At 34.3% G+C, this 23112-nt stretch overlaps 3 protein-coding genes and 2 pseudogenes across 4 annotated transcripts; 2 read left to right on the forward strand and 3 right to left on the reverse strand.

Annotated features, from left to right (window-relative positions):
• Positions 1-2378: 2378 nt before the first annotated feature.
• On the forward strand, positions 2379-4306 carry LOC107924217 (delta(8)-fatty-acid desaturase 2). The gene has a single exon (XM_016854562.2). It carries the CDS (start codon positions 2730-2732, stop codon positions 4071-4073), a length of 1344 nt encoding a protein of 447 aa, XP_016710051.2. The 5' UTR covers positions 2379-2729; the 3' UTR covers positions 4074-4306.
• A 440-nt stretch (positions 4307-4746) lies between these two features.
• On the reverse strand, positions 4747-10644 carry LOC107909762 (uncharacterized). 2 transcript variants are annotated; one of them, XM_016837403.2, is made up of 14 exons: positions 9741-10644; positions 9524-9610; positions 9173-9279; positions 9044-9094; positions 8537-8708; positions 7960-8277; positions 7644-7847; positions 7083-7559; positions 6757-6966; positions 6400-6588; positions 6093-6256; positions 5827-5979; positions 5671-5749; positions 4747-5445 (listed from the first exon to the last, which is right to left on the reverse strand). In XM_016837403.2, the coding sequence occupies exons 1-14, from the start codon at positions 10161-10163 to the stop codon at positions 4999-5001; spliced, it is 3081 nt and encodes a 1026-aa protein (XP_016692892.1). In that variant the 5' UTR covers positions 10164-10644; the 3' UTR covers positions 4747-4998. The 2 variants fall into 2 exon arrangements, with proteins under 2 accessions (XP_016692892.1, XP_040936906.1); XM_041080972.1 differs by having other exon boundaries at positions 4747-5375; positions 5627-5749; positions 9741-10545.
• An 887-nt stretch (positions 10645-11531) lies between these two features.
• LOC107909764 (UDP-D-xylose:L-fucose alpha-1,3-D-xylosyltransferase MGP4-like) lies at positions 11532-14285 on the reverse strand (annotated as a pseudogene).
• Positions 14286-14364: 79 nt separating this feature from the next.
• On the reverse strand, positions 14365-17142 carry LOC107909765 (rRNA-processing protein FCF1 homolog). The gene is made up of 9 exons (XM_016837405.2): positions 16912-17142; positions 16716-16781; positions 16492-16597; positions 16237-16279; positions 16023-16095; positions 15566-15653; positions 14895-14951; positions 14741-14819; positions 14365-14647 (listed from the first exon to the last, which is right to left on the reverse strand). Exons 1-9 carry the CDS (start codon positions 16980-16982, stop codon positions 14634-14636), a joined length of 597 nt encoding a protein of 198 aa, XP_016692894.1. The 5' UTR covers positions 16983-17142; the 3' UTR covers positions 14365-14633.
• An 876-nt stretch (positions 17143-18018) lies between these two features.
• Positions 18019-19387, forward strand: LOC107908272 (uncharacterized; annotated as a pseudogene).
• The last annotated feature ends 3725 nt before the right edge of the window (positions 19388-23112 follow it).

Here is a 23112-nt window from a genome sequence, read left to right on the forward strand (position 1 = left end):
CTACAAATAATTATAATTGAAATTAATTATTACAAAATATAATCATATTAAATATTTAAATATTTTAAAAATAATTTAAAAAAGTATTTATAAATATTTAAATTTTAAGTTAAAAAAATATACTCACGATGAAATTTAAATTAAAATAAAATTAAAAAAAAATTATGTATAACTTATGTAGAACGAGAATTGAACTTGAATCATCAAAATTACAAAACCTCATATTTTGCCAATAATACAAAGAACTCATTAAAAAATATTTAAATTTTCTTTAAAAGAATTAAAATATTATGTATCTCTAAATATTTTTTCCCGGCATACTTCTCGATTTATGTTTTTATTGCATTAATTTCTTGTGCTATACAAATTCTTATTTTTATATTTATGGAAATTATTGATAATCCTAGTTAACCTATATCTAAGATAAAAGGGGGTAAATATTCTCTTGTCTTATCGTAAATTTGGAAATCATAATGATGATTCAAACCATAAATCAATGAAATTCTCGACATATTCATTAAAAACAACAAATAATTATTAGTCCCAATAAAAATGTTTGAAAATTTTTTGCTTTCTTGATGGGCAGAAGATGCTTTTTTAGTCTGTACACATTGCTTTCACATGACATGTTTACCCTAGACGAATTAATAAGTAGATACATTGTATTTATTTCCAGTTATTACGCATTAAACACAAAAATTCCTGTATTAATTAGCGAAGCTATTTGGGTTAAAATATAGTATTAATAGCATGCTAAATTGCTTGGCTTTTAAAAAAAGAAAAGAAAGATTGTCTGTCAAATGCGAAGCAATAACAGGGAAAAGGGCGGCGGCTTTCTCCACAAAGCCCACATGATGCGATGAGAGGTCCAAAGCTCCATCTCACTTTCCCCAAAATATCTTCATAGCGCAAAGCGGATCACAGCCCTTCACTGGCTAACATGGCCCACAAATCTTGTCCTGTGTCATACAAAAATTTTCAAGTTGTTAGAATTCTGATGCTGGTGGCTTTTTTACCAAAATAAATTTAAAAAAAGAATTATTTATCAAAATAAGTTGTGAGCCTAATTATATACGAAAATAAGATGTTTTGTTCATTCGCGCCTATCTGACAGACGCAAATGATTATTTTATATTAATTTTTTTTATTTTTAAATAAAATATATTTTTTTTATTTTTATTAAAAATATTTAAATATATATACGAGTAAAAATACGGTTTAACGGGTCAAAATACGGGTAAAAAGGAATCGAGCCTATCGGATAGGCACGATTAATCGTGCCTGGTAGATAGGCGCAAATAGGCAGCCCAAACAGTGCACCTCCAGCTGCTGCATGTTGCCCACGGCGCTGGCCCTACTGCCCCAACAGTCCCTCCCTGCAGCCTCTGTAATTTATAAATTTATTCTCAAATTTTTACTTTATGGGAATCGAACCAACTTATTCAAATTCAATAAAAATAATAATTATGTTCAAAAATTCTTATTTCATATTTTTCCGCGTTCAATTTACAAAGTCTACCACCATGTAATTATAGTCAGCAATATTTCTAATCTTTTTATTTTTTTTTCTAGATAAGGGCACATCTTTATTACATCAAAAAGTAAATAAATAAACCATCAAAATTAAGTTTGATTATTGAAGAAGCATAATATCGACTCACATATTTAAACAAATATCGAGCCCGTAAAGAATGATTATTATTTTTATTTATTTGAAAATCAAGTTAAAATTTATACAAACCTATTTTTTTAAACTTTAGCATATACATAGAATATGATTGGGACCATAAAAGAAACAATACGATTGTAACTTTCACTTGCTACAAAATTTAGAATATTGATATTGTATTCACCAAAGTTTAGAATATTGATATTGTATTCACCAATTATAGGAGCATAACAAATACTTCATTTATATGCCGTCTAATTAAAAACCTCTAAATTTATTTTAGTGAAAAAACCAGCATCTACCAAATCATTTAATGTGTTCATTTGATAATCGAGGTATATATAGGGGAAAATGTAAGCTCGTGTGGGCCCCACCACAACCATTTGCGCCTCTGAGGTAGGCACAATCATTTGCGCCTCAGAGAAAGGCTCGATTAGTCGCGCCTCTCAAGTAGGCGCAACCTGTATTCGTATTTATATGCGAGTCATACTGACCCGAAAATATTTTTTTAATATTTTTTAATATAAAAAATAAAAAAAAATATTTTTTTAATATAAAATAATCATTCGCGCCTGTAAAAACACCCCATTTTGGTAAATAATCTTGCTGACAACCTATTTTGGTAAATAATTTTTTTTTAATTTATTTTAGTAAAAAACCCGATGCTGGTAAAACTGTAAATGACTAGGGATTCAAATCTTTCTTTAACGTATTCATTGGCTGGCTTTTGTTTAACCGCGCGGCTTTCGCTGTCAAAAAAAACCCCTCAAACCATTTTCTTTTTATAAATAACCCCGTTAATGCCTCAAGCAACTCAAACAAGAAGAGGTTAAGCATTGGGAGGAGGGGTTTTTAAGATCAAAGCCAAATTAGAATCCCTGGTAATGGGATGATTTGGTTCAATCAATTCTATCCCATTTAAGTATACATTCATTCTACGGATAAAAGACCAATCGGGGGTTTCTTGGCTTGATTTTCTTGACTCTGGTTAATTTATATCTTCTCCCCTTTGTGAATACTTTCGTCTTGTTATTCTCGTGTTTTGGGTGAGGGAGGATCAATGGAGGGTAAGAAGAAGTACATTACCGCCGAGGAGCTGAAAAAACACAACAAACCAGGAGATTTGTGGATCTCAATCCAGGGTAAAGTTTACAATGTTTCGGATTGGGCTAAGGAGCATCCTGGTGGGGAAATCCCGCTTCTGAATCTGGCTGGCCAAGATGTTACCGATGCCTTTATAGCTTATCACCCTGGAACCGCTTGGAAATATCTTGATAAGTTCTTCACTGGGTATTATCTCCATGATTTTCAGGTCTCGGATGTGTCCAAGGATTACAGAAGGCTTGTCACGGAGTTCTCCAAAATGGGTATGTTCGAAACGAAAGGGCATGTGGCTTTTTGTTCATTAGCATCTGTAGCTGTCATGTTTGCCATTGTTCTTTACGGTGTCTTGAGATGCGATAGCGTGTGGGCTCATCTGGGTGCAGCCATGGTGTTGGGAATGCTTTGGATACAAAGTACATACGTCGGTCATGATTCTGGACATTACCAGGTAATGAGTAGCCGTGGTTACAACAGACTCGCTCAGATAATCACTGGGAATTGTTTAACCGGCATCAGCATTGCCTGGTGGAAATGGACTCACAATGCGCACCACATTGCCTGCAATAGCCTGGATTATGACCCTGACCTCCAGCATATCCCCTTTTTTGCAGTCTCTTCACGTTTTTTCAATTCATTAACGTCTTGCTTTTACGGAAGGAAGTTGAATTTTGACCCTCTTGCAAGGTTTCTCATCAGTTACCAGCATTTGACGTTTTATCCTGTTATGTGTGTGGCTAGGGTGAACTTGTATTTACAGACATTACTGCTATTGTTCTCAAACCGGAAAGTCCCAGATAGAGCATTTAACATAATGGGGATCCTTGTGTTCTGGACTTGGTTCCCTCTCCTGCTTTCCTATCTACCCAATTGGCCAGAAAGGTTCATGTTTGTTCTAACAAGCTTCGCTGTTACATCCATTCAACATATCCAGTTCTGTTTGAACCATTTCTCAGCAAATGTATATGTTGGACCTCCAAACGGCAACGACTGGTTCGAGAAGCAGACCAGCGGGACATTGGACATAGCGTGTTCACCCTGGATGGATTGGTTCTTTGGTGGTTTGCAGTTCCAGTTAGAGCACCATTTGTTCCCCAGGTTGCCCCGATGCCAATTAAGGAAGGTATCTCCGGTGGTGAAGGATCTTTGCAAGAAACATAATCTACCTTACAGAAGTCTTTCTTTTTGGGATGCCAATGTATCAACGATAAAGACACTGAGAACTGCAGCAATGCAGGCCAGGGACGTAAGCAACACAGCTCCAAAGAATTTGCTGTGGGAAGCTGTTAATACACATGGCTGAGGATGAGTTGATGGGGCAAACATGGCGTATGTTTCTCAAGCTGAACTCAATTTCTTTTGTTTGCGTATTTTTCCCTGCCGTTTAGACTTATCACCCAGATTTATTTATCTGCTCTGCTTTTGTTTTATAAACTTATTATAATAATACAATACAGATCTACCTTAGATGTCTTCATTTTGTATTTTCTGTTCAAAATATTAATGAGCAAAGGCCAAAGGTGGCGTTTAAACGTACCCCTTTTGTGTATTTTGTTTTTGGCTTGACGCTAAAGCAAAGGTGTCATAATGTTCCTGATTTCTGCCTGCCATTCGTATCAAAGATTTCCTTTTTCTTCAAAAAAAAATCTCAGTTTTCTAAAGTGAGCGGAAATAATAATTTTTTTTTCTGCTTATATGTACAGATAGTAATATTTATTTATTGGTGCTTCTATGTGGAGTCCTAGCACAAGTAGAGTAAATAATAATTCTTAAGCATAAACACCTTGAAAGTTGGGGGTCAATCGTTTTAAACATGCTAGATCCACTATATCTTACGATCATATCTGGATGAATTTGAAACAAAATTACGTTCTCAATACGATCCCATCTGGAATATCACCACATAATTATTGACCATCCCATGTTTATCTTTATAACCTTCTCTTCATTCTTCTTAAAAGTGTAATTCCAAGAGATAATAAATTTTAACCATTGTATTTGCATCTCGAACACGTTTTTTTTCTATAATCTCCACCAAATAAAACTAGTATACAATTTGAGCCATTCATAAACATCAACGACCAGAGGTATGCCGTTAGCTTTACATAAAAAAAATTAAAAAAAAAAAAAACTAACATGTACACAAATAATGCACATCCTTTCTAGCAAAAAATAAAAATTAAAGATTCTACTAGCATGGATTGGCTGCAAAACACACACTGATGAAGCTAGTTAGATGTTAATAATGTTGACTTTGAAATTTCCATATCTTCTTCTGGAAGGGGTTTGACATACTTACCTAAGGCCTTTTGACGGTGTTTATGCCTCATCCGCTCTTGTTTATCCTTGCTTTTCTGCTTCCTTTTCTCTTTCTGACGGTTGCGTATGTTCCTCTCTCGATCCAGTACGCCTTGCCACACAACCTCCCCTGTCGATGGCCATATCCATCTTCTCTTTGAGTGGTCTGAATCTGCTTCCTCCGCCAAATCCTCATCAATCGCCTTTAAAGTGTTCAAGGCAAACCATTTCACCCACATTTTACCTCTTCGATCTTTGAATATGTGGTATTCTTGCATCACACCGCTCTCGGGATTCACATACACCATCCGTCGTGCACTGTGGTATGCCCAAACGTTTATAAGTAGCTCGAGCATCCGTGAGTAGCAATGCTTGTCCTGTAGAACAAAATTACTACTTTGAAAGGAATGCCATTCAATAATAGAACAGGCAATTCAAGTTATAGACCCTTATACGTCAGTACTATTTGTAGGGCTCGGAGTGACTTCAGACGGTCCAATGAACAGTTATTTCCAGGTGATATAGGATTAATTTTAATAATAACAACGCGCTTTATTTATACCTTGTTTGAAAGAGAAGATCAATGCAAATAAGCAAGTTACCTCTGAGAAACTTAGATAACAGTGACCACTTTGATGGTGCTCATCATACATCTGTGCATCTAATGCATCCACAAACATCCTGCCATTGAGACAAGTTATAAAATTGACATAGCTTAAACGGGTCATGAAAGAACCATTGAGTGTAACAACTATAACCTTGAAAACACGACAAACTCGAGAAAGGACCTTGTCGGCAAAGCCCAACTCTGCATGACAGACCATGTGCCTCCATCTTCAGGCATGGGTGGCAAAGAATTCAATTCAGTCCTTATGCCATACATCTTTTTAAGAGTCTCAGAGAATGCAAACCTGCAATGGGATGGAAAATGAGACAAGAAAATATGCTAGTACAGTAGATACACATGTATTTTCTACAATTCCATGCTTCTGCATTTGAAATAATTGATCTATTAAGCTCTTACTTGCAATTTCCAGCATTTATAGCATCACAAAATGACCAAAAGTCCTGCTGCAAGCTGTTTCTAGGATCCTTATCCATCCGAACCCAAAAGTACAGAGCATCACCATACTTACGCTTTTCAATGGCGCCTAACAATGATGTCTCAGCAACTTCAGACAAGGATGCCTGATTCACGCCCCACAATTAAATATGAAAAATGTATTTAATAAAAGAACAAAATATATGAAAATGTGTTCAGCATCCAGAGATAAAAGGGCTTTCTGAAGAGGAATAAATAAAACAAGGCTGGGAGTGTGGCAATGGCCTACCTTCCTAGCCGTTGCTCTCCATGACTGAAACCCTATCCAGGCATTCCTGTGTAGGTGGTCAATCTGGTTAGCAATTGCAAAAAAGGCTCCATATTCACCAAGAATATCTCGGTAGTAGGAGTTTCTAAGAAGCTCCAAACGAGATGGTCCATCAACATCATCCATCCTGGGTCTTCGACCTTTGGTGGACTGCAACAGCCATTGAGCATACATATTCCTCAGAGTTAGAGATTCCAGCAGATGAATGCCCGTCTTTTCAGCTTTAAGTTTTTATACAAATTCTTATTTATTACAAGTAAATCAATAAATTGAATAAAAACAAAAAGACCAACCCAATATGATGCTTCAATAACTCACCAGTCCAATTCCACGATAAAGAGAACTTCGGTGCAGGAAAGGCCATGTTCCTTCACCAAAGTAAGGTTCATAGATACACAATGGTTGACCAGTCCTTTCAAGTTCCCTCTCATCCCTTTCATGCAGGTCATTCCTTGCATGATCAGCCCTCTTGGCATTTCGATATACATCCTCCCAGGTGGCACGAGATTGATCAGTTCTATCTTTCAACTACAATATATTAGAAAGAGCACGAAACTTCATTCAGTAAAAACTAAACAAAGACTCCTTATATTGTTACAACTGAATTTGTGGATAACATATTACTTCCCAGAACAACTTCTTACCTCTTGTTCCTCTCGTCTCCTTTTAGTATAAAAAATATGCATCTTTTTTTCTTCCTCCCAAATCTCATATGAAAATGAATCATTCATAGCAACTGGCGAACCAAACTTCTTTCTTTGAGAATGGTTCCACTGTTCCTCTAAATTGTTTAAAAATTTGGAACTCTTGTCTTCAAGTGTAGAATTCTGAAGATTCACAAATAGATTCCATTGCCATTCTTCCTTCAACTTTGAAGGAAGTTCTATAACAGCCTTAGGAGGTGCAACTTCTGATGGAAACTTGAGAACATTTTCCAGTAGCATCGCATATCCTTCAATAGTTTCCTGAACCATCATATTTTTAACAGTTCCTCTACCAATCGAAGCAATATTTAGAGCCAATGGTGACAATTTTCCTTTGGATATCATTTGCAATATGATCTGTGTCAGAACACTAATATTCTCCTTAGGGAAAAGATAACCGTTTACCCTGTTATCTACCTAATTGTTATTTCCAACAGAAAGTCAGTAATTTGCCTCATAAACCAGAATATGGATGAACTGGGAAGAGCATTAGAAGCTTACATATTTCCTTATATTGGAGAGATCTGGTGCTATGATTGGTTTCCCATGGCTCATGGCTTTTATCAAAATTTCTGGAAATGAAGGCTCCTCAAGAAACGAGCCATATATCACAAGGTCAGTCATGCTCAGAACACCATCAACATCTCCATGAACAGCTACATGCTTCACCACCCCACTGGGATATCTTAAGTTAAGAGCAATTTTCTGGGGAACACGAAATATATGTGGAATGGATTAAACTAATGAGAAGGTCAAAAACTACGTCCACCTATAAACTTAAACCACATGTCATGGGATAAAGTAATTATGATCATACCTCAACAGCCATGCTGTAGTTGCTTGCTGAATCACTGCTTAAAACAATGATTTTAGGGTGGGAAATAGAATCATTATCAGAAGAAAAGTCGGCAAAGAGCGGCAATAAAGCCTGTAAAATAAGTGCATGCTCCAACCACAAGCCTCTGTACATAAATTGACTTCCAATAATTGCAATAAGCACTTCATTAGGTCCATAGCCCATACTCGCACGCTGATTATCTTTGTACAAATACATTGCATTCTCTCCTTTCCATGCATCAGCAGGAGAACCAGGAATAACATAATAATTTCCAGTATCAAATGTAGAATAGATCATCTGCAGAAGGAAGCCAAATCACTGGAAATTAATCTCAAGTTAAAGCCCCACTCTTAGATTAGGGGAAGTAAAGTTGCATGAAGCAGGAATGAAGTAGAAACTGGCTCAGAATATAAACCAGTTTCTAGAATATTATCCAAGAATTTAGCACTTCTTCAGACCTAAATGGGACCAAATAAAACCTATATCCTTGGCCATTATTAGTTAGTAATTTGCTGACAATGAATTGATGACCAAAAGATTATCTGATAACTATTACCGGAAGCGCATAGTTTGGGAAGACAACAACAGTAGCACGATTGAAAACATTTTTCCAATCATTCACAAGCTCAATCTGCCCTGCTGATGTGTATTGTCTTGAACGAACAGCAAGAGCTCTTTCATGGATGGTCCATATAAGTGGAAGAGATTTAAAAGGCTCCTGCATAAAACTATAACAAGTACACTCATTCATGTTAATTGACTCAGACTTGAGCATAAGTAGTAAAAATATAAAATAAAGTGTATTAATGTCTTCAGTATTATGCTAAATTGATCTTAAATGTCAGACAGCCATAGGTAAAAGGTGTTGCCAGCTATTTTTTTTTTATCTCTACAGCAGCCAAAACTCGAGCTTCACTAAAACACAACTGCGGTTCATCTATATAGCTGTAACAATACGATCTTCTTCACTTGGAAAACCAATAAGTGTCTACAGGGGGAAACATAAGAAGAATTTGGAACTAGGAAGTTTTTCTTGCAGAGGAAATAGAATAACATATCTTACCTTGAGAAAACACTCTTGGCCTCAAGGGAGCTAACAAGTATGCCATCATTGCTGCAGATTGATACACCGTATACCATAATTAGATTCCAAAAGTGAATTCAACAGAGATTATGAACAAAATCCACGTACTTGAGCCAATCAACACCAATCCCACTGGGATTGAATTTAAGAACGGTGACTGGAACTCCAATGTTTTGCCAGACATTGTACGCAGGACCATCTTCAATGGAGTAGACCTTCCAAGGAAAAAGAACTAAAAAACAAGATTAACTTACTTTCTAAGATTCTGTTATTGTCACTGCTTTACTTTCTAAGATAAGCACTAAGTTAACAACCAAAGGACGTGTAGTATGCTCTAGACTTAACAACCAGGATTATACCATTAAAACCAAAAAAAAAAAAAAGAAAAAAAAAAGAAGAAGAAAAGGAAAACAATCGAACTCACATATGGTGAAGTCCCCAGAACTTAGTGTTATTTACCTGAATTTCATAACCAATCTCTCTCAATGCATTTGCAATGGTCACCATTAGCAATTGTTGTGGGTCAACCAATAGATCAGCAAACACCTTCAAGTATGAATTTAGAAAATATATAAATCATAAGTAGCAGCATGGAGAAAAAGATCCAATAATACAAAATGTCCCCTTATAATTAATCCATTGTATAAAATTTTTTATGAGAATTATTATCACTAACCAATGCGAGCTGAGGCTTTCTATATTGGAAACGGTGTTGGCTACGGTTGAGAGCAGATGAAGATTCCAAGTTGAGTTGTTTATTTTGACTCTGAAATTTCTGTAAAAGCTTACAGGGTTCCAAAGTGATATCTTCACCAAAATCTAACCCACCCATCTCTTTCAAGTATCCCAATTCACGAAATACCAAATCTTTATCATCCAAGGAATCTGGAGATTTGTCCATTACTGAACCAGGCAAAAACATCTGAAAGAACACCACAAAGAAGAGGAAAACAACAACTGTGCAAATCCATTGGATGTAATCTAGCTTGTTGAAGAGCAAGAAACGAGAAAACCTCGATCTAGTTCGGCTCAAAAAAGGGTTCCTTTCGTTCCTACTACCAGCTCTCTTCAATGAATTTGGACTTTCTAAAGAACCCATTTACATTCTCATCCAAAACAACAGCTCGATAAAGAGGAAAAAAAGAACTCAAGACCCAAAAAGCAAAAGTAAAGGTTGGAAGTGGGTGTTTCTTCAGTGTTTATTTATCACGAAAAGAGAAAAGCTAGTGACTAGTAGTATTATGATCTGTAAGTAAATATGGCTATAATAATGGGCATTTAGATGGATTTGGAAGGTCAATGAATTGTCGAAGATGAACACAGATTAGAGTGTGAAATATACATCACAAAGCAATAGACATATGGAAAGGGAATTTTCTTTGCTGGGGTCTTTTATATATATATACATATTTTAACAGATTGGTACGAGGGATGAAAGCAAAAGAAGGGATAAATTTGGAGATAAAAGGAAAGGGGTTAACGTAAGAAGTAAAGGGTAACTGTGAAACAAACACTGAAGAGAAGAGAAAAGGGTAAAAGATTAAAAGACAAATAGGAATCTGGCTCCCAGCTGCAACTTTGGGTCCAGAATCTAATATTCCCCTTTATTTTAGTTAACCCTGTCTTTAGCTTAATTCAGATTTTTCTTACTGTAGTGTAAATATATTATATAATTATATATCACAATGACTTATTCTTTTACTGATAAATAGAAATTAAAAAAGAAGTAATTTAGTAGGGAGGGAATGGAATGCCCAATCCATCCTATTATTTTATTTATAAATAAAAAATAAGATAAGATTGATTGAGACCATTATAACAAATCAGATTTGTCAAAAAAAAAAAAGTCCAAAGATTGAACTAAAATGGGTTCCTTTTTACATTGGAAGTCGTTAATTTAGTATCTTTTTAATAAAAAGAACAAAAAGAAAGAATGTTGTGTTAAGTAAAATAGAATAATAGATATGTAATTATAAAAATAAAAAATTAGAATTTTGATTTTACTATAAATAGGAAAAGGGATGGAAATGGTCTTTTTGATAGTGCTGCCTCTATCTCTAATCTCGACTATACTCCTTTTTCATTTTCCAGGAATAAATATCTTAATTTACTGTTGACCGACAATTTTCTACAGTTATTGAATTCCTATATATCCTCTCAAACAAGATAATTGCCTTCAAAACAATTGACCCAGGTTCGACTCCCGGCAAACGCATTCGATACATTTTCGAATTCTGATTTCTTTTTACAGCACTCATATCACGTGTTGAAGAAATCTAGAGCAATCAGATCATGTGTTGATGAGTAATGATATATATATTTAGTAATCCCGTGTTAAGTAGGTTAGAATAAAGAGGAAAAAAAGACTCACTTCAATTCAATGCTCTGCTGTTCTCAACAAACGTAAGTGGAAGCAATACCCATTTTCCAGGCAATTCATTTAAGAAAAAAAATTGGAGGAGGACAGCCCACACACTCCGTCATCACTGTCCATGTTTTTGCCCTGTCTATGTAAAAGCATACATTACGAACGCTAGTCACTTGTTAACCAACAAACCATACTATTCTAATGCTTTATACAACAAAAAGACGTTCATTTCTACTTGCATAATCTCAAGCAAATATTGTGACAAAAACTTGATTGATCAGCTCTGGGAAAATCCTCAGATTGACAATAAATAAATAAGCATTGCTTGCTGCTAATGAACCATGTGCATCTAAGCCCATAGAAGCATGGGATATAAGTAAAGCCTCCACCTCTTACAATGTTCATTGAGGTTGTAATTGGTTTCTGCAGGAAGGAATGATAAGATCTTCCAACTTTTTTCATAATCTGCCTAGTGGAGGACTCGAGGGCATGATCATCGACCAACCATAGCCCATACTCTCGGGCTTTATCTTCTTCTCAAAACCTGTGATATAATTATCATGAATTATAACGTGCCTCCCCTTGGTTTGCTCTTTGCTGCACCCATGTCTGGTTCTTGAAGTATAATCCTCCCGTTGGGAATTCTGTCTGGGGCAGCAGTTATAAATCCATCTGCACAAAGTATCATCAATTCATGATTATGGGAAAATTGAGTCTCAGGACCCGAAACATCTAATAATTGATCACATACCGTCAATTTATGAATATCACAGAGAGAGAGAGAGAGAGAGAAGGCTCGTAGAAGCACAGATCTCACACCCCGGAATCGTTACATAGAGGCAATGACCAACAACAATTTGCAATGAACCAGTAATGAAGGTCCTATGATGAATGAGACACCTGACAGTTTTTGTGACATACAGAAGGAAGTAGTACATAGAAGCAAATGAAATATCTAAAGAACCTATAGGTGGATTTAACCATGCATGTTCCGTCAGCATTACGATGAACCAATTTCCGGCTTGCCAACATATGCAGTCTAAGTTACACGATTGATGATTCATTTGAATAAAAAAGAACCACATTGATAGCAATACTTTTCAAATACGGATAATGAGTTAGCCACAAGATTTAAAAGGCAATTATCAAGGTAACTAAGGAAAATCCAGAAATGAATAACAAAGAAGTAGAACGGATAAAAGGATAGAATACAACCCTAAAATGGTAATGGCGATAAGATACATAGACATACCAATCCAGCAGTTTTGTTTAGTGCCCAGTTAAAAGCAGGTTGATCGTTAACTTTCTTTGCTTTGGACCATGGCTGAGCTTGAAGCTCCTCAGTCCATTTCTTCATAACTAGTTTTGCTCCATCCGTCGGACGCAGGAAAATCACGCAACTGCATATATATAAGTGCGACCCCTTTTTCCTGGAGGTGGCAAATCATGGGGACGGTTCAGAGGCTTCACCTGATCAACCAAAGAGAAGAAGCATGAAAAAAGTATATAATAAATGCAGCAAGGCAGCACATTATGTCCATTTTACAGTATCCTAGAGTCTGAGGTCTTGGGTGCCCATTAGGTTAATTACAGAATATAACTTTAATTAACTGCTTATATTAGCTTAATCTTAATGAATATTCTGAATGACACGTTATAAAAAATGTCGAGCACTGTTTATCCATTCCTCTGTTCCATGCTTCCAAATATGAAATTAAGCTACATATAAAGCAAAACAAATTAACAACGATAAAGCAAAGCTAGCATACATACCGCAGCCATGTCATCAGAGAAGTAACGTCATGATTTCCTTCAAGATAGCAAAAGGGGTCTCCGAACCACACCATATCAACATCATTATACATCACACTATAGCCAAGCTCCAAAATTTGCAACAAATGCCGTAGCCTCCTAGAAGTAAAATTGAAGAACCCCTACAAACCAAGCAGCCCATCAGCATCAATAAGAAAGTAACTTTCAGTAAACAAAACCCAGATATGGAAAACGGGAATTGAACCTAAGAGCCAAATTTATGGGCAGATTGTGAATCGAGTGCGGGCGGGACTAGCACGGCATGGCCAGGCCATTTTTTATTAACCTTATAAAGAGTAGCATAATCCTCAACTATCACAAGGACTTTCTCTTGGTACTTTTGTCTGGTAATACTAATCAACCAATTGTTGAGAAAAGGCAAGTAAGGTTGGCTGACGGTGCACACATTTATGGTACCATTTTTGTTGACGAACGACGCGGCTTCAGCCATAGAGTAGTCTCGCCATTCGGAGAGAGATGATACCTTTCTCGAGTTAGAGAACATGGACTGGGACATACCTGACCACGGTGCGAATACTTCCAGGATGACCATGAGAGAAAGAAGAACAATTACGCCTGTGCGGCTGAAGACCGAAATGGATCATTGAGAATTTGATGAAGGTGGGGAGACTGGGGAGGCATTTGAAAATGGATCAAACGACGGATCGTTGATGCAAGAATGCTGACATTGTTGCTAATAATACCAAAGATCTAGAACAAAGAGTTCGTTCATGTAGTTGTAAGTAAAAGAATTCAATCAGAAAAAAAAATCTCAAGACTCGTAGAGCAGGAGTTTGGAGTTTTCTAACGAATATTGTTTTGCGATCGGATAAACGATGACAGTGATAGCCTTGTGGCAGATGAAGCTGTATGGTTGGGGAATGATTATGGATGGAGTCGTAGGTGTTGGGTTAGAATATCTCTGTTCATTGATATAGTTTGCGCCAAGATTTAAGGTTATTAAATTAATGTGAATGATGTTCCCATTGAGTAGTTCCTTGTGGTGATAATAATAATTGTGTTCCACAACTAGCTTCACCCCCATGACGTTAGAAACAAGTCTTGTACGGATCCAATTAGTAGCAAATTCAGATTATCGAAGTAAGAGATATGACTACAATTGTCATAAACAAGTACAGTGTATTATACTGTTAAAATAGTATTCGGCTGTCAAATTATCACCCATTAAGATCACCTGTCGAAGACATGCACTATGTTAATCTGGAAAAGAGTAAATAAAGCCCTGGGAAAGGTGCTGATTACATAGGTTGGGCAAATAAATGTTTAGCTATATATAATATATAGCCCATCTACAACCTCAACTACTTTATCTCGTCGTATCAAAATTGAACCCAGAGATCACTCTACTGAAATATCAATACTTGCATGTCAAAATCTTGGAGCTGCAAATAAGATAAAATAAAATAATTTAAAACGAGCAACAGATAAGAAAAGAACAAAGAAAACAATAATAATAACAATATTATGTCGCTTACCTCCACCAATGGTTGCTTCAGGAAGTCGTTCAATTGAGTACTTGTGCTGAGTGATATACATAATTGGCACACCCGGAACCTGCCAATAAATAAGTTTTATCCATCAGAGTTCAGTTCACATGCAATGCCTGCTCGACTAACTAATCATACACACCTTACGAATCCTTCTCTTCAAGTCCCGATCACATGTAGCAACAATGAAGCATTTGTGCTGTTTCCAATGAAACACATAGTTAATTAGAAGTAATAATTTGCAGAATGAATAAACTTCATGTTTGAAGAAAATAAACAGAAAAAACAAAAGGGAAGGCAGTTATAAAATCAAAATAACAACAGGCTTAGCCAAGACAAACTCTAAGAATGTAAGTATAAGCAGTAAGGATGGAGCAGGCTTGAAGCCATCCCACATAAAATCAATTTAACAGACAATAGAGGTGCCGAGGTGTTATTGCAGATCATCCTTATTAATCCATCTTATCACTGAAGTTTTCTTCAAATTAGACAAGCCACAAAGTTCAGGCAGATTCTTTGAGGACACAATGCAAGTCCAGAAGTTTACATCTTAAGAAGTCAATAGCCCTAAAGTGAGAGAGAGAGATACTTCAAAGCTCTTTGTTTTTAAATGGTTGAAAGAGGTTCCTCTTGGTTTGTTCTAATCATTCATAATGCAAAACTGCAGTGCATGCCTTAAATAATGTGTTTATAGGCCAAAACATCAAGTAAATAAACATCAAATAAATTCTAAATAAATTTTCATGGCAAATTTCCATTGAAAGGATAGAATGATGCTAGCATATAATTGCACGTAAGATACTAAGTTCATACCTGTGTAACTCTCTCAACAATACAGTCATCAGCATAGGTTCCTTGATGGACACATGGCAATCTTTCAAAACGAGGATCCTTAGCAATCCTGCAAGAGACAGAGAGTTAGAACACTTATTAGCTAATGTAAGGAAAAATATGGCCAGTGAACTGCAAAGAGATTGTCATTGTCACTATCAAAATAAAATTAAATATGAAATACCAGTTCAGAAATAGCTGTTGAACCAAGTCGTATTGCAACAAATGAATCAAGGTTCCAAAGATAGATTGGGGGCAAATTAAGAAACAAAGACTAACATTTAGAAGCATTGAACCAAGTCGTATTGCAACAAATGAATCAAGGTTCCAAAGATAGATTGAGGGCAAATTAAGAAACAAAGACTAACATTTAGACGCATTTAGCCAGATAAGACACTGCAAAGAGATATTGCATATTAAAGGTTAATGAAGGCTTTACCTCAAAGCTACACGGTACTTTTGGCCCAATTTTTCAAGCTCAGCCATCACACAATCTGTGATGCAAGGAGTGCCTTCAAATGCAAAAGAACAGATTAGATTCAGCAACAAAAAAGGACCAGGATTGTAACTAAAAAAGACAGATTTAGCAATTAAGAAAAATGCACAATGTATTCAAAGTAATATTTAAAAGGAAAACCAACTCCATAACTCACATTTTGCATACAAGCAGTCCATCATTCCCTTCTCCAGATCCAACTACCAAAGGGGAAAAAATGTCAAGAATTATCAATGACGAGAAAAGGAATCAAAAGAAAAGGGCATGTGGATAAAATTAACATTACAATTTATTTTTTTACTTTGCAAGAGGGGATTATAAATATTTTTAAACAGATCTAATTTTACTATTATCACAGTCAAATTAAACCCTAAAACAGAATTCAAGAGGGCAAGAACTATGTAGCACTTACTTTGTTCTGGATGGAGAAATTGATGAAATTGGTATCAACTAAAACACGATAAGGCGGTCCCAAGGAGGTGTTGTGTGTAAAGAAAAGAGCTGAAGACACGTTCGGCCTGGTCCATATAACAATCAACAAAATTGGAAAGGAACCAATAAAATCTTAAATTTAAAAAAAAGAAAACGATGTAAAGAAGAACTAGAAATGGCATACAAGAATATAGATAAGCTTACACGTTTCTGGGGAGTTTTTCCTTGCTGAGGTCCTTCTTGTTAGGGTTCAAAACTTGGTCCTTGTAACTGAAATTTTACATAAACAACAATCAATCCAGATGATTATATCAACCAAAGTAAATTAAAGAGAAGGAAAAGATTTTTTTATTTTTAATTTTAAAAAAGAGGATTAGGAAAACGGGGAAAAAACACTTACTGTTTAATAGCTTTTTGAGTGATTATTTTCTTCATGCCAGCAAATTTGGGGGCCTTTTTTGCTTTTCCCATGGCTGCAGACTGAAACTTGTAAAAACAAAAAAAGCAAGAAACCTTGAAACTGAAGAACAACCCCTCGAAACAATAAGATGCTCCGCCAAAAGAGGCGAATGAGAACCGAGTAGAAGATGGCAAAAAGAGGTGACTGAGGGTTTTGGGTTTATCTCGCTCTGTCTTGCTTTTTTTAACCGACCTTCAATCTGTGAGGCCTTAAAAATAGCCCAATTTCTTTTGGACTTTACACGTAACTGTCCTATCTCTGTTAGATGGTGTAATTAAATTTCTTTTTAATTGTTAATTGAAAACTCAAAACTCTCATCCAATATTTAAATTCTTTTAAATAAATATAAATTGAATTTGAGTTCCACCTTCATATTATATGGTTTTTAATTTTATATATTATCTCGTTTATATGAGATAAAGGTTATACATAATACTATATTAAAAATATTAAAAATTATGTTAAGTAGATTTTTTTTAAAATTATTATAAAAATATTAAATAAAAATAATATAATTTTAATAAAATTAAGAAATAATATGAACAAGCTTAAATATGCTTAATTTAGTTATTTATAAATAGGAATAAAATTTTTAAACTACACGTGAACTTTGTTTCAATATGTAATGTTATACATGACATCTTAATTTGATTTAATTTTTATAAATAATTTATATTATTTTTTTAAATTACTAATATCATTTTTTATGTTGTATCATTTTATGTTTGCATAGTATTAACACAAATAATTATATTTATTCAATAAAAAAATAAATTAATATATTTATTTTATTAAATTAAATTAAATTTTAATTAATATATATAATTACACGGAATCAAATTTTATGAATAATGTTCAACATTAAATTATAATTGATTTATAACTTTACATTGGAGTCAGTTTGAGTTACATGTTGTAATATTATTGTCTGCTATTTAGCGTGTATAATTAATTACGTGGTTGAGGGTTTTTTTTTTTTTTTTTATGTACAACATCATTTTTGCCATTTGTGTCAAGGCAGAGTGTAACTTGCGTACAACATTGGTTATACAATTGTTGGTGGTTTCATCATTTAAAACTGAAAATGCTTGGAACATGCACTGCACAACCTGGCCCAGCCCTACCAACCAGCACAAGTCAATGTTTTCTCCAGTTTTCTCGCATGCATTTTTCATATTTTACTCAAAAGAATCAGAATCTCCCACACTTGCAAATCATCAAACTTTGTCCTAATTCCGTTTCATCTTTTCTTCGTCGGAGTTTTTTTCCGGCAAGACCCTTCCCTTCAAAGGTGCCTTTCTTGGTAATCTCGCACGTTCTTTCTTTTCTCGATCAATTTCTAAGTTAAGAAAGAAAGAAAAAGGCTTAGATGGAGAAAATTTATGTGCTGGAAATAACCTTAATTTCTGCGCAAGGACTTAAGGAACGACCGGGTACGAATACGAGTCACCAAATGAAAACTTACGCCCTTGCTTGGAACGATTCCTCCTTCGAGCTCCGCACTTGTATTGACCGTGACGGCAACGAAAACCCAACCTGGAAAGATCAATTCCCTTTTAAGGTTTCATCGGATTTCCTTTCCCATGAAACCTCCGGCGTTTCTATTGAAATCTTTGCCGTTGGTTTCCTCCGCGACACCCTATTGGGACCATTCGGTTGCTAGTCAGTGACTTTCTTCCCTCCGGTTCTGCCTTCAATGCTGTAATGATCCGTCGACCTTCTGGTAGGATCCAGGGGGTTCTCAACTTTGACATGGCGGTTTTTGACGGTGCCGATGTCCCAGCCTTCAACGGCGTCTCAGCCATCAGTTTCCGTGATCTTATAGGAGGGAAAGTTCATCCAATGACACCTCAAAATCTAAACTCTCTAATCATGAGAATTCGTTTCGTGGTTCTGATGATAAATCGGAGACAATGATTCGACGACTTCGTCATTATCGCCAGCATCGACGGCTTCGAGGGAGTGGGATGGGATAATTCAGGGAGTAAAGAAAAGTAATCAAATGAAATCTTCAGCCTCCTGTGGAAAGTTGTATTGCGAAATGGAGACGCCTAGTAAGGCCGATAGACTCAGCCCCTTCATTTTCAATCGAGCGGAAAGCTTTAATGAAGGGAAATTGGTGAACGTACGATCAATATTAGCTTTAGAAGATTGAGGAAACAAAGACCCAATCTTTGCATGTTTGATTTGCAATGTTTCAGAAGTGTCCTCGCCCGTGTTTGCAAGAGCAAAGACTAATTATTTTCTTGTATTCAAATTGATAATATTTTTTTTACTTGTATTCAAATTATTTTCTTGATTGTTATTTGTCAATTACGACCACTGGAAAAAGTGCATAATTTCTCAATTATTTACGTGAAACATGTTCTAAAATGGTTTTTTTCCCTTTTTGATCCAAAAAAAACTGGAATCTTTTGGCTTTATACTAAGAACAGGAAAACGAAAGGAAATTTTATCAATACAGCGTTTTGGTATTTCTATAGAGCAGCCCGTGAATTCACTAAATAGGTGACTTGTCTTTTTGTTGTTGGGTTTGGGGCAATGGCCTTAAATGAAAATTTTAAGCTGGGGTTTGACAAAAATATGAATTTTCCATGTCTAGAAGCCCATAGCTTAGCAGTAGTAGCCTAGAACTAATGAGTCCAAGTTAGTAGCTCATTTGACATGTGATAATATCGGACAAATTAGCAAATTATTTAGGGGTCTAATTAAGGCTTTCTCGTGTCATCAAGATACAAAGTATGAAGTTCCCAAAGCTAGTTTCTTGATTCTGTATATCGATGGGGATCTGGGTTTCTCCCTCCCTCAACACTGCCGATGCGAAAGTACATTGCACTTTTCACCAATAACAAGAAGTGTAAGAAGGCAACTGTCGATTTGTTGGCGGCTAGTAAATGAATGAATGAAGTTTTATAAACTTGGTGAAGAAGCATCAACTTAAATGCATTGGGAGACAGTGTAGGTGGTAAATAGCACAAGCGACGCAGAAGAGAAGGGAGACCACATGTTTTTATTTGACTCAGAGCAAGCTGGCAATGGCATTATCAAGGTCGCAAAAAAGCCGATTAATGAAGTTTTCTGACGGTCGAAAAACTTTTAATTAATTGGACTATGAGAGGCAATCTGTGCAAATTTGATTTCTTACTTTCTTTTTTTCTTCTCTTATCCATGGTGTCAGATCTACGGAAGCTGACAGCTACGGCTCTGGTCTGCTTTGCTTGTCTTTCCCTTACAAATCTCCGGATTTTGCGCCAACCATTCGGTTTTCCTGTGTTTCGTATCTTTCTTGACTTGACGGCATGCTTAATGCTCAATATTGATGACTCCTTTCTGTCAATATCGTCTTTCGCTTAAACTATTTCTCCCACTTTTTAACAATTTCCATCTAAGTTCTAGCTTTCTATTTAAACCATTTTGCCATTGTTTCAATTAAACCCCCTTTGCTTTCTTTAGTTTTATGAATAAAAATATTGCACGAAAGAATATGTCTTGTATATATACATACTAAATGAATTATCTTAAAACAATGAGTAGTGATGTTGAAGGTGCTGGTATGCTATGAAATGTTATGATATTGTTGCTCCGATACAAACCGACACTCTTAAGCAAATTCCACTGGAGTGGTGCTTGAGTGAGGTTATACATATGTTTAACAGTATACAGGTTTCCAGTTTCTGTACGGATTTTTTCAATAGTAGTTGATAAATTCAAAAGTAAATACTAAATGTGTGGTAATTGCATCTTGTTATAGAAAAACACATCTTTCTACACTCAAAAAAGATTATAGATTCGCAGATTAAGTCTTAGTTCGAGTAGCATCGACATTATTACTAGTCCAGAAAGATGTAAATTTGAATATTTAGATATTGTATAAAAAAAGCAAATAATAAGAACGTATAATGATATTAATCATATATATACATGTACAAATTGATTTGTTAAATATCAAATATATTTATCTATGTTAGAAGTTTATTTTAAATCTGAATATCTGAGAAAGAGACCCAATTTGTCCCAAACGTTCAAATTCAATTAAGGATATGTAGGCTTAAGAGCGAAGGAAAACGGGTACGCATTTGATGAGTACATGTAATACTTTTCCCTATGGTTGAACTGTTGTTATATTTCTTTTCTAGATGCTTGCCTATTTCGATTCTGACCCAACAATCACATTACATGATTACAACCAGACCCAACACAAAACCCTTTAAAGAAATAGTAATAAGAAAAAGAAAAATAAAGGCAAATATATAACAAAAGCCATATATTTCGTATAAATATTCATCCATATAATCATATGTATGGTTATATATTTATCATACACTAGTTTTTAATTTTATAATGTGATTTTATATGATTAAATTTTTAATTAATTTTTTTTAAAATATCATATTCTTAATTACTATAATTAATATAAAATAATATTTTTTATTCAAATTATTGAATCTATTAAAATATATTTATTTATTTAATATTTCAATAAAAATTATAATTATAATTAAAGTATTTTTAATATTTTGATGTTCAATATAGTCATGTAATTAATGTAAAACAACATTATTCAAAATAATAAGTAATTAACATAACTAAAATATTTCAATTATTTTGATAATTCAAATATAGTACTAATAAAAAATTTTATGAAAAAAATTTGATATATTGTGAATTAAGCTTTTCACCACTCAATTTTTTTTCTTAACTGTAAATTGATCTTTGTAGATAATATATAATTAATATTTTTATATTATATTATAAAATGTTATATGTGAAATATAAGTTTATTTATCATATAAGTGATTAAAATTTATTATTTAAAAAGGTAATATAATTTTTTCTTTTTTTTCTTTTCTTACTAATGGAAACATAATAATGTAAATATATAATAATTCAATATAAAATTTAATTTTTTTATTTATTATTATAGAAAATCATTTTAATAAAAGTCTTCTTTTTTTCTTTTTTCTTTTTTCTTTTTTTGTATAAAATGACATAACTAAAACTTAAATCGATACTACTCTAGCCATTATGTATCCTTCAATATCTTCATGTATAACTCCAACGACTTCGGACCATACGTATGGGTACCAAGACCATGATGACCGGCCAAGTTTGCCATTCTATCTGCTGCCCGATTCCCCTCGCGATGAACATGGCAGACCTTCACTTCCCAATCTCTCCTCAGCATCCTCCAAATATCCCTTAGCACAGCATTATTCCAGCTCCCCAATGATTGCCTGGTGATCAAGTTCACGGCTTCTAAACTCTCCGTCTCCAAAATGATCCTTCTTATTTATGAATATGAACCAATTATTTTAGTAAATTTAAAATTATTTATAAATAATAAAAAATTTTAAAACGTTAAATATAGTAATATAATGGACAACAAATGTTATATTGGTCAGTTCAAAATTTTCTGTAAATTTGTGCTTTAATATAATATAATGTAATAGGGGATAGATTCATTTACATCAATGTAATTTTACACCCTTTCGTATATTTTTGTACGATTAAAATTTTAATGATTCAACCGTCATATTTCATATTCAATTCATATATATCATTCATATCAAATTTGACATATATTTAAAATTTCTAACTATTTATTTTATATAAGAAAAATTTTAATTGTTTAATAAATATTAATATATATAGTATTTTAGATCGATGTGATAGATATATTGGATCAATTCAAAAATTTACATATATAATAAAGTACAATTATATCCATAAATTCAACGATTGGTTCATTAAAATATCAATCATACAAAAATATACGAAACAATATAAAACCATTTTTATTTTATATATGTATAAGTGGATATCACCCCTAATATCAAAGATCAAAGATGTGTGTTGAGGGCGAGTATCTACTTTGGAGAGTCTTACTCCCTCGACGGTAGAGGTATTGTTCTTGTGATGTTTATGTTTGGTTTTAGCCCCGGATATTATCTTAGTATTATTTAAATATTTTTTTATTTTTTTATTTATTGAGAAATATATATTATAATGATTTTTTTATGTATTTGAGGTATTATATTTTTTAAATTTATTTTTATATAAAAAAACTTAATATAAACAGGTTAGACCGGATTCGAGTTTTAACATTTTTTTATTTAGACCGAACTTAACAAAATTTCAAGT

Source organism: Gossypium hirsutum, chromosome A11 (assembly GCF_007990345.1).
Source record: "Gossypium hirsutum isolate 1008001.06 chromosome A11, Gossypium_hirsutum_v2.1, whole genome shotgun sequence".
Lineage (NCBI taxonomy): Eukaryota > Viridiplantae > Streptophyta > Magnoliopsida > Malvales > Malvaceae > Gossypium > Gossypium hirsutum.

Coding starts and splice junctions, on each gene's coding strand:
- LOC107924217 (XM_016854562.2), top strand. CDS start 2,730: ATGGAGGGTAAGAAGAAGTACATTACCGCCGAGGAGCTGAAAAAACAC.
- LOC107909762 (XM_016837403.2), bottom strand. CDS start 10,163: ATGGGTTCTTTAGAAAGTCCAAATTCATTGAAGAGAGCTGGTAGTAGG. Junction 9,611..9,740: donor GAAAGCCTCAGCTCGCATTG/GTTAGTGATAAT, acceptor TCATACTTGAAG/GTGTTTGCTGATCTATTGGT. Junction 6,257..6,399: donor GGAGAGCAACGGCTAGGAAG/GTAGGCCATTGC, acceptor GGCGTGAATCAG/GCATCCTTGTCTGAAGTTGC.
- LOC107909765 (XM_016837405.2), bottom strand. CDS start 16,982: ATGGGAAAAGCAAAAAAGGCCCCCAAATTTGCTGGCATGAAGAAAATA. Junction 16,096..16,236: donor GGACTGCTTGTATGCAAAAT/GTGAGTTATGGA, acceptor TTGCATTTGAAG/GCACTCCTTGCATCACAGAT. Junction 14,820..14,894: donor TGAAGAGAAGGATTCGTAAG/GTGTGTATGATT, acceptor ATTTATTGGCAG/GTTCCGGGTGTGCCAATTAT.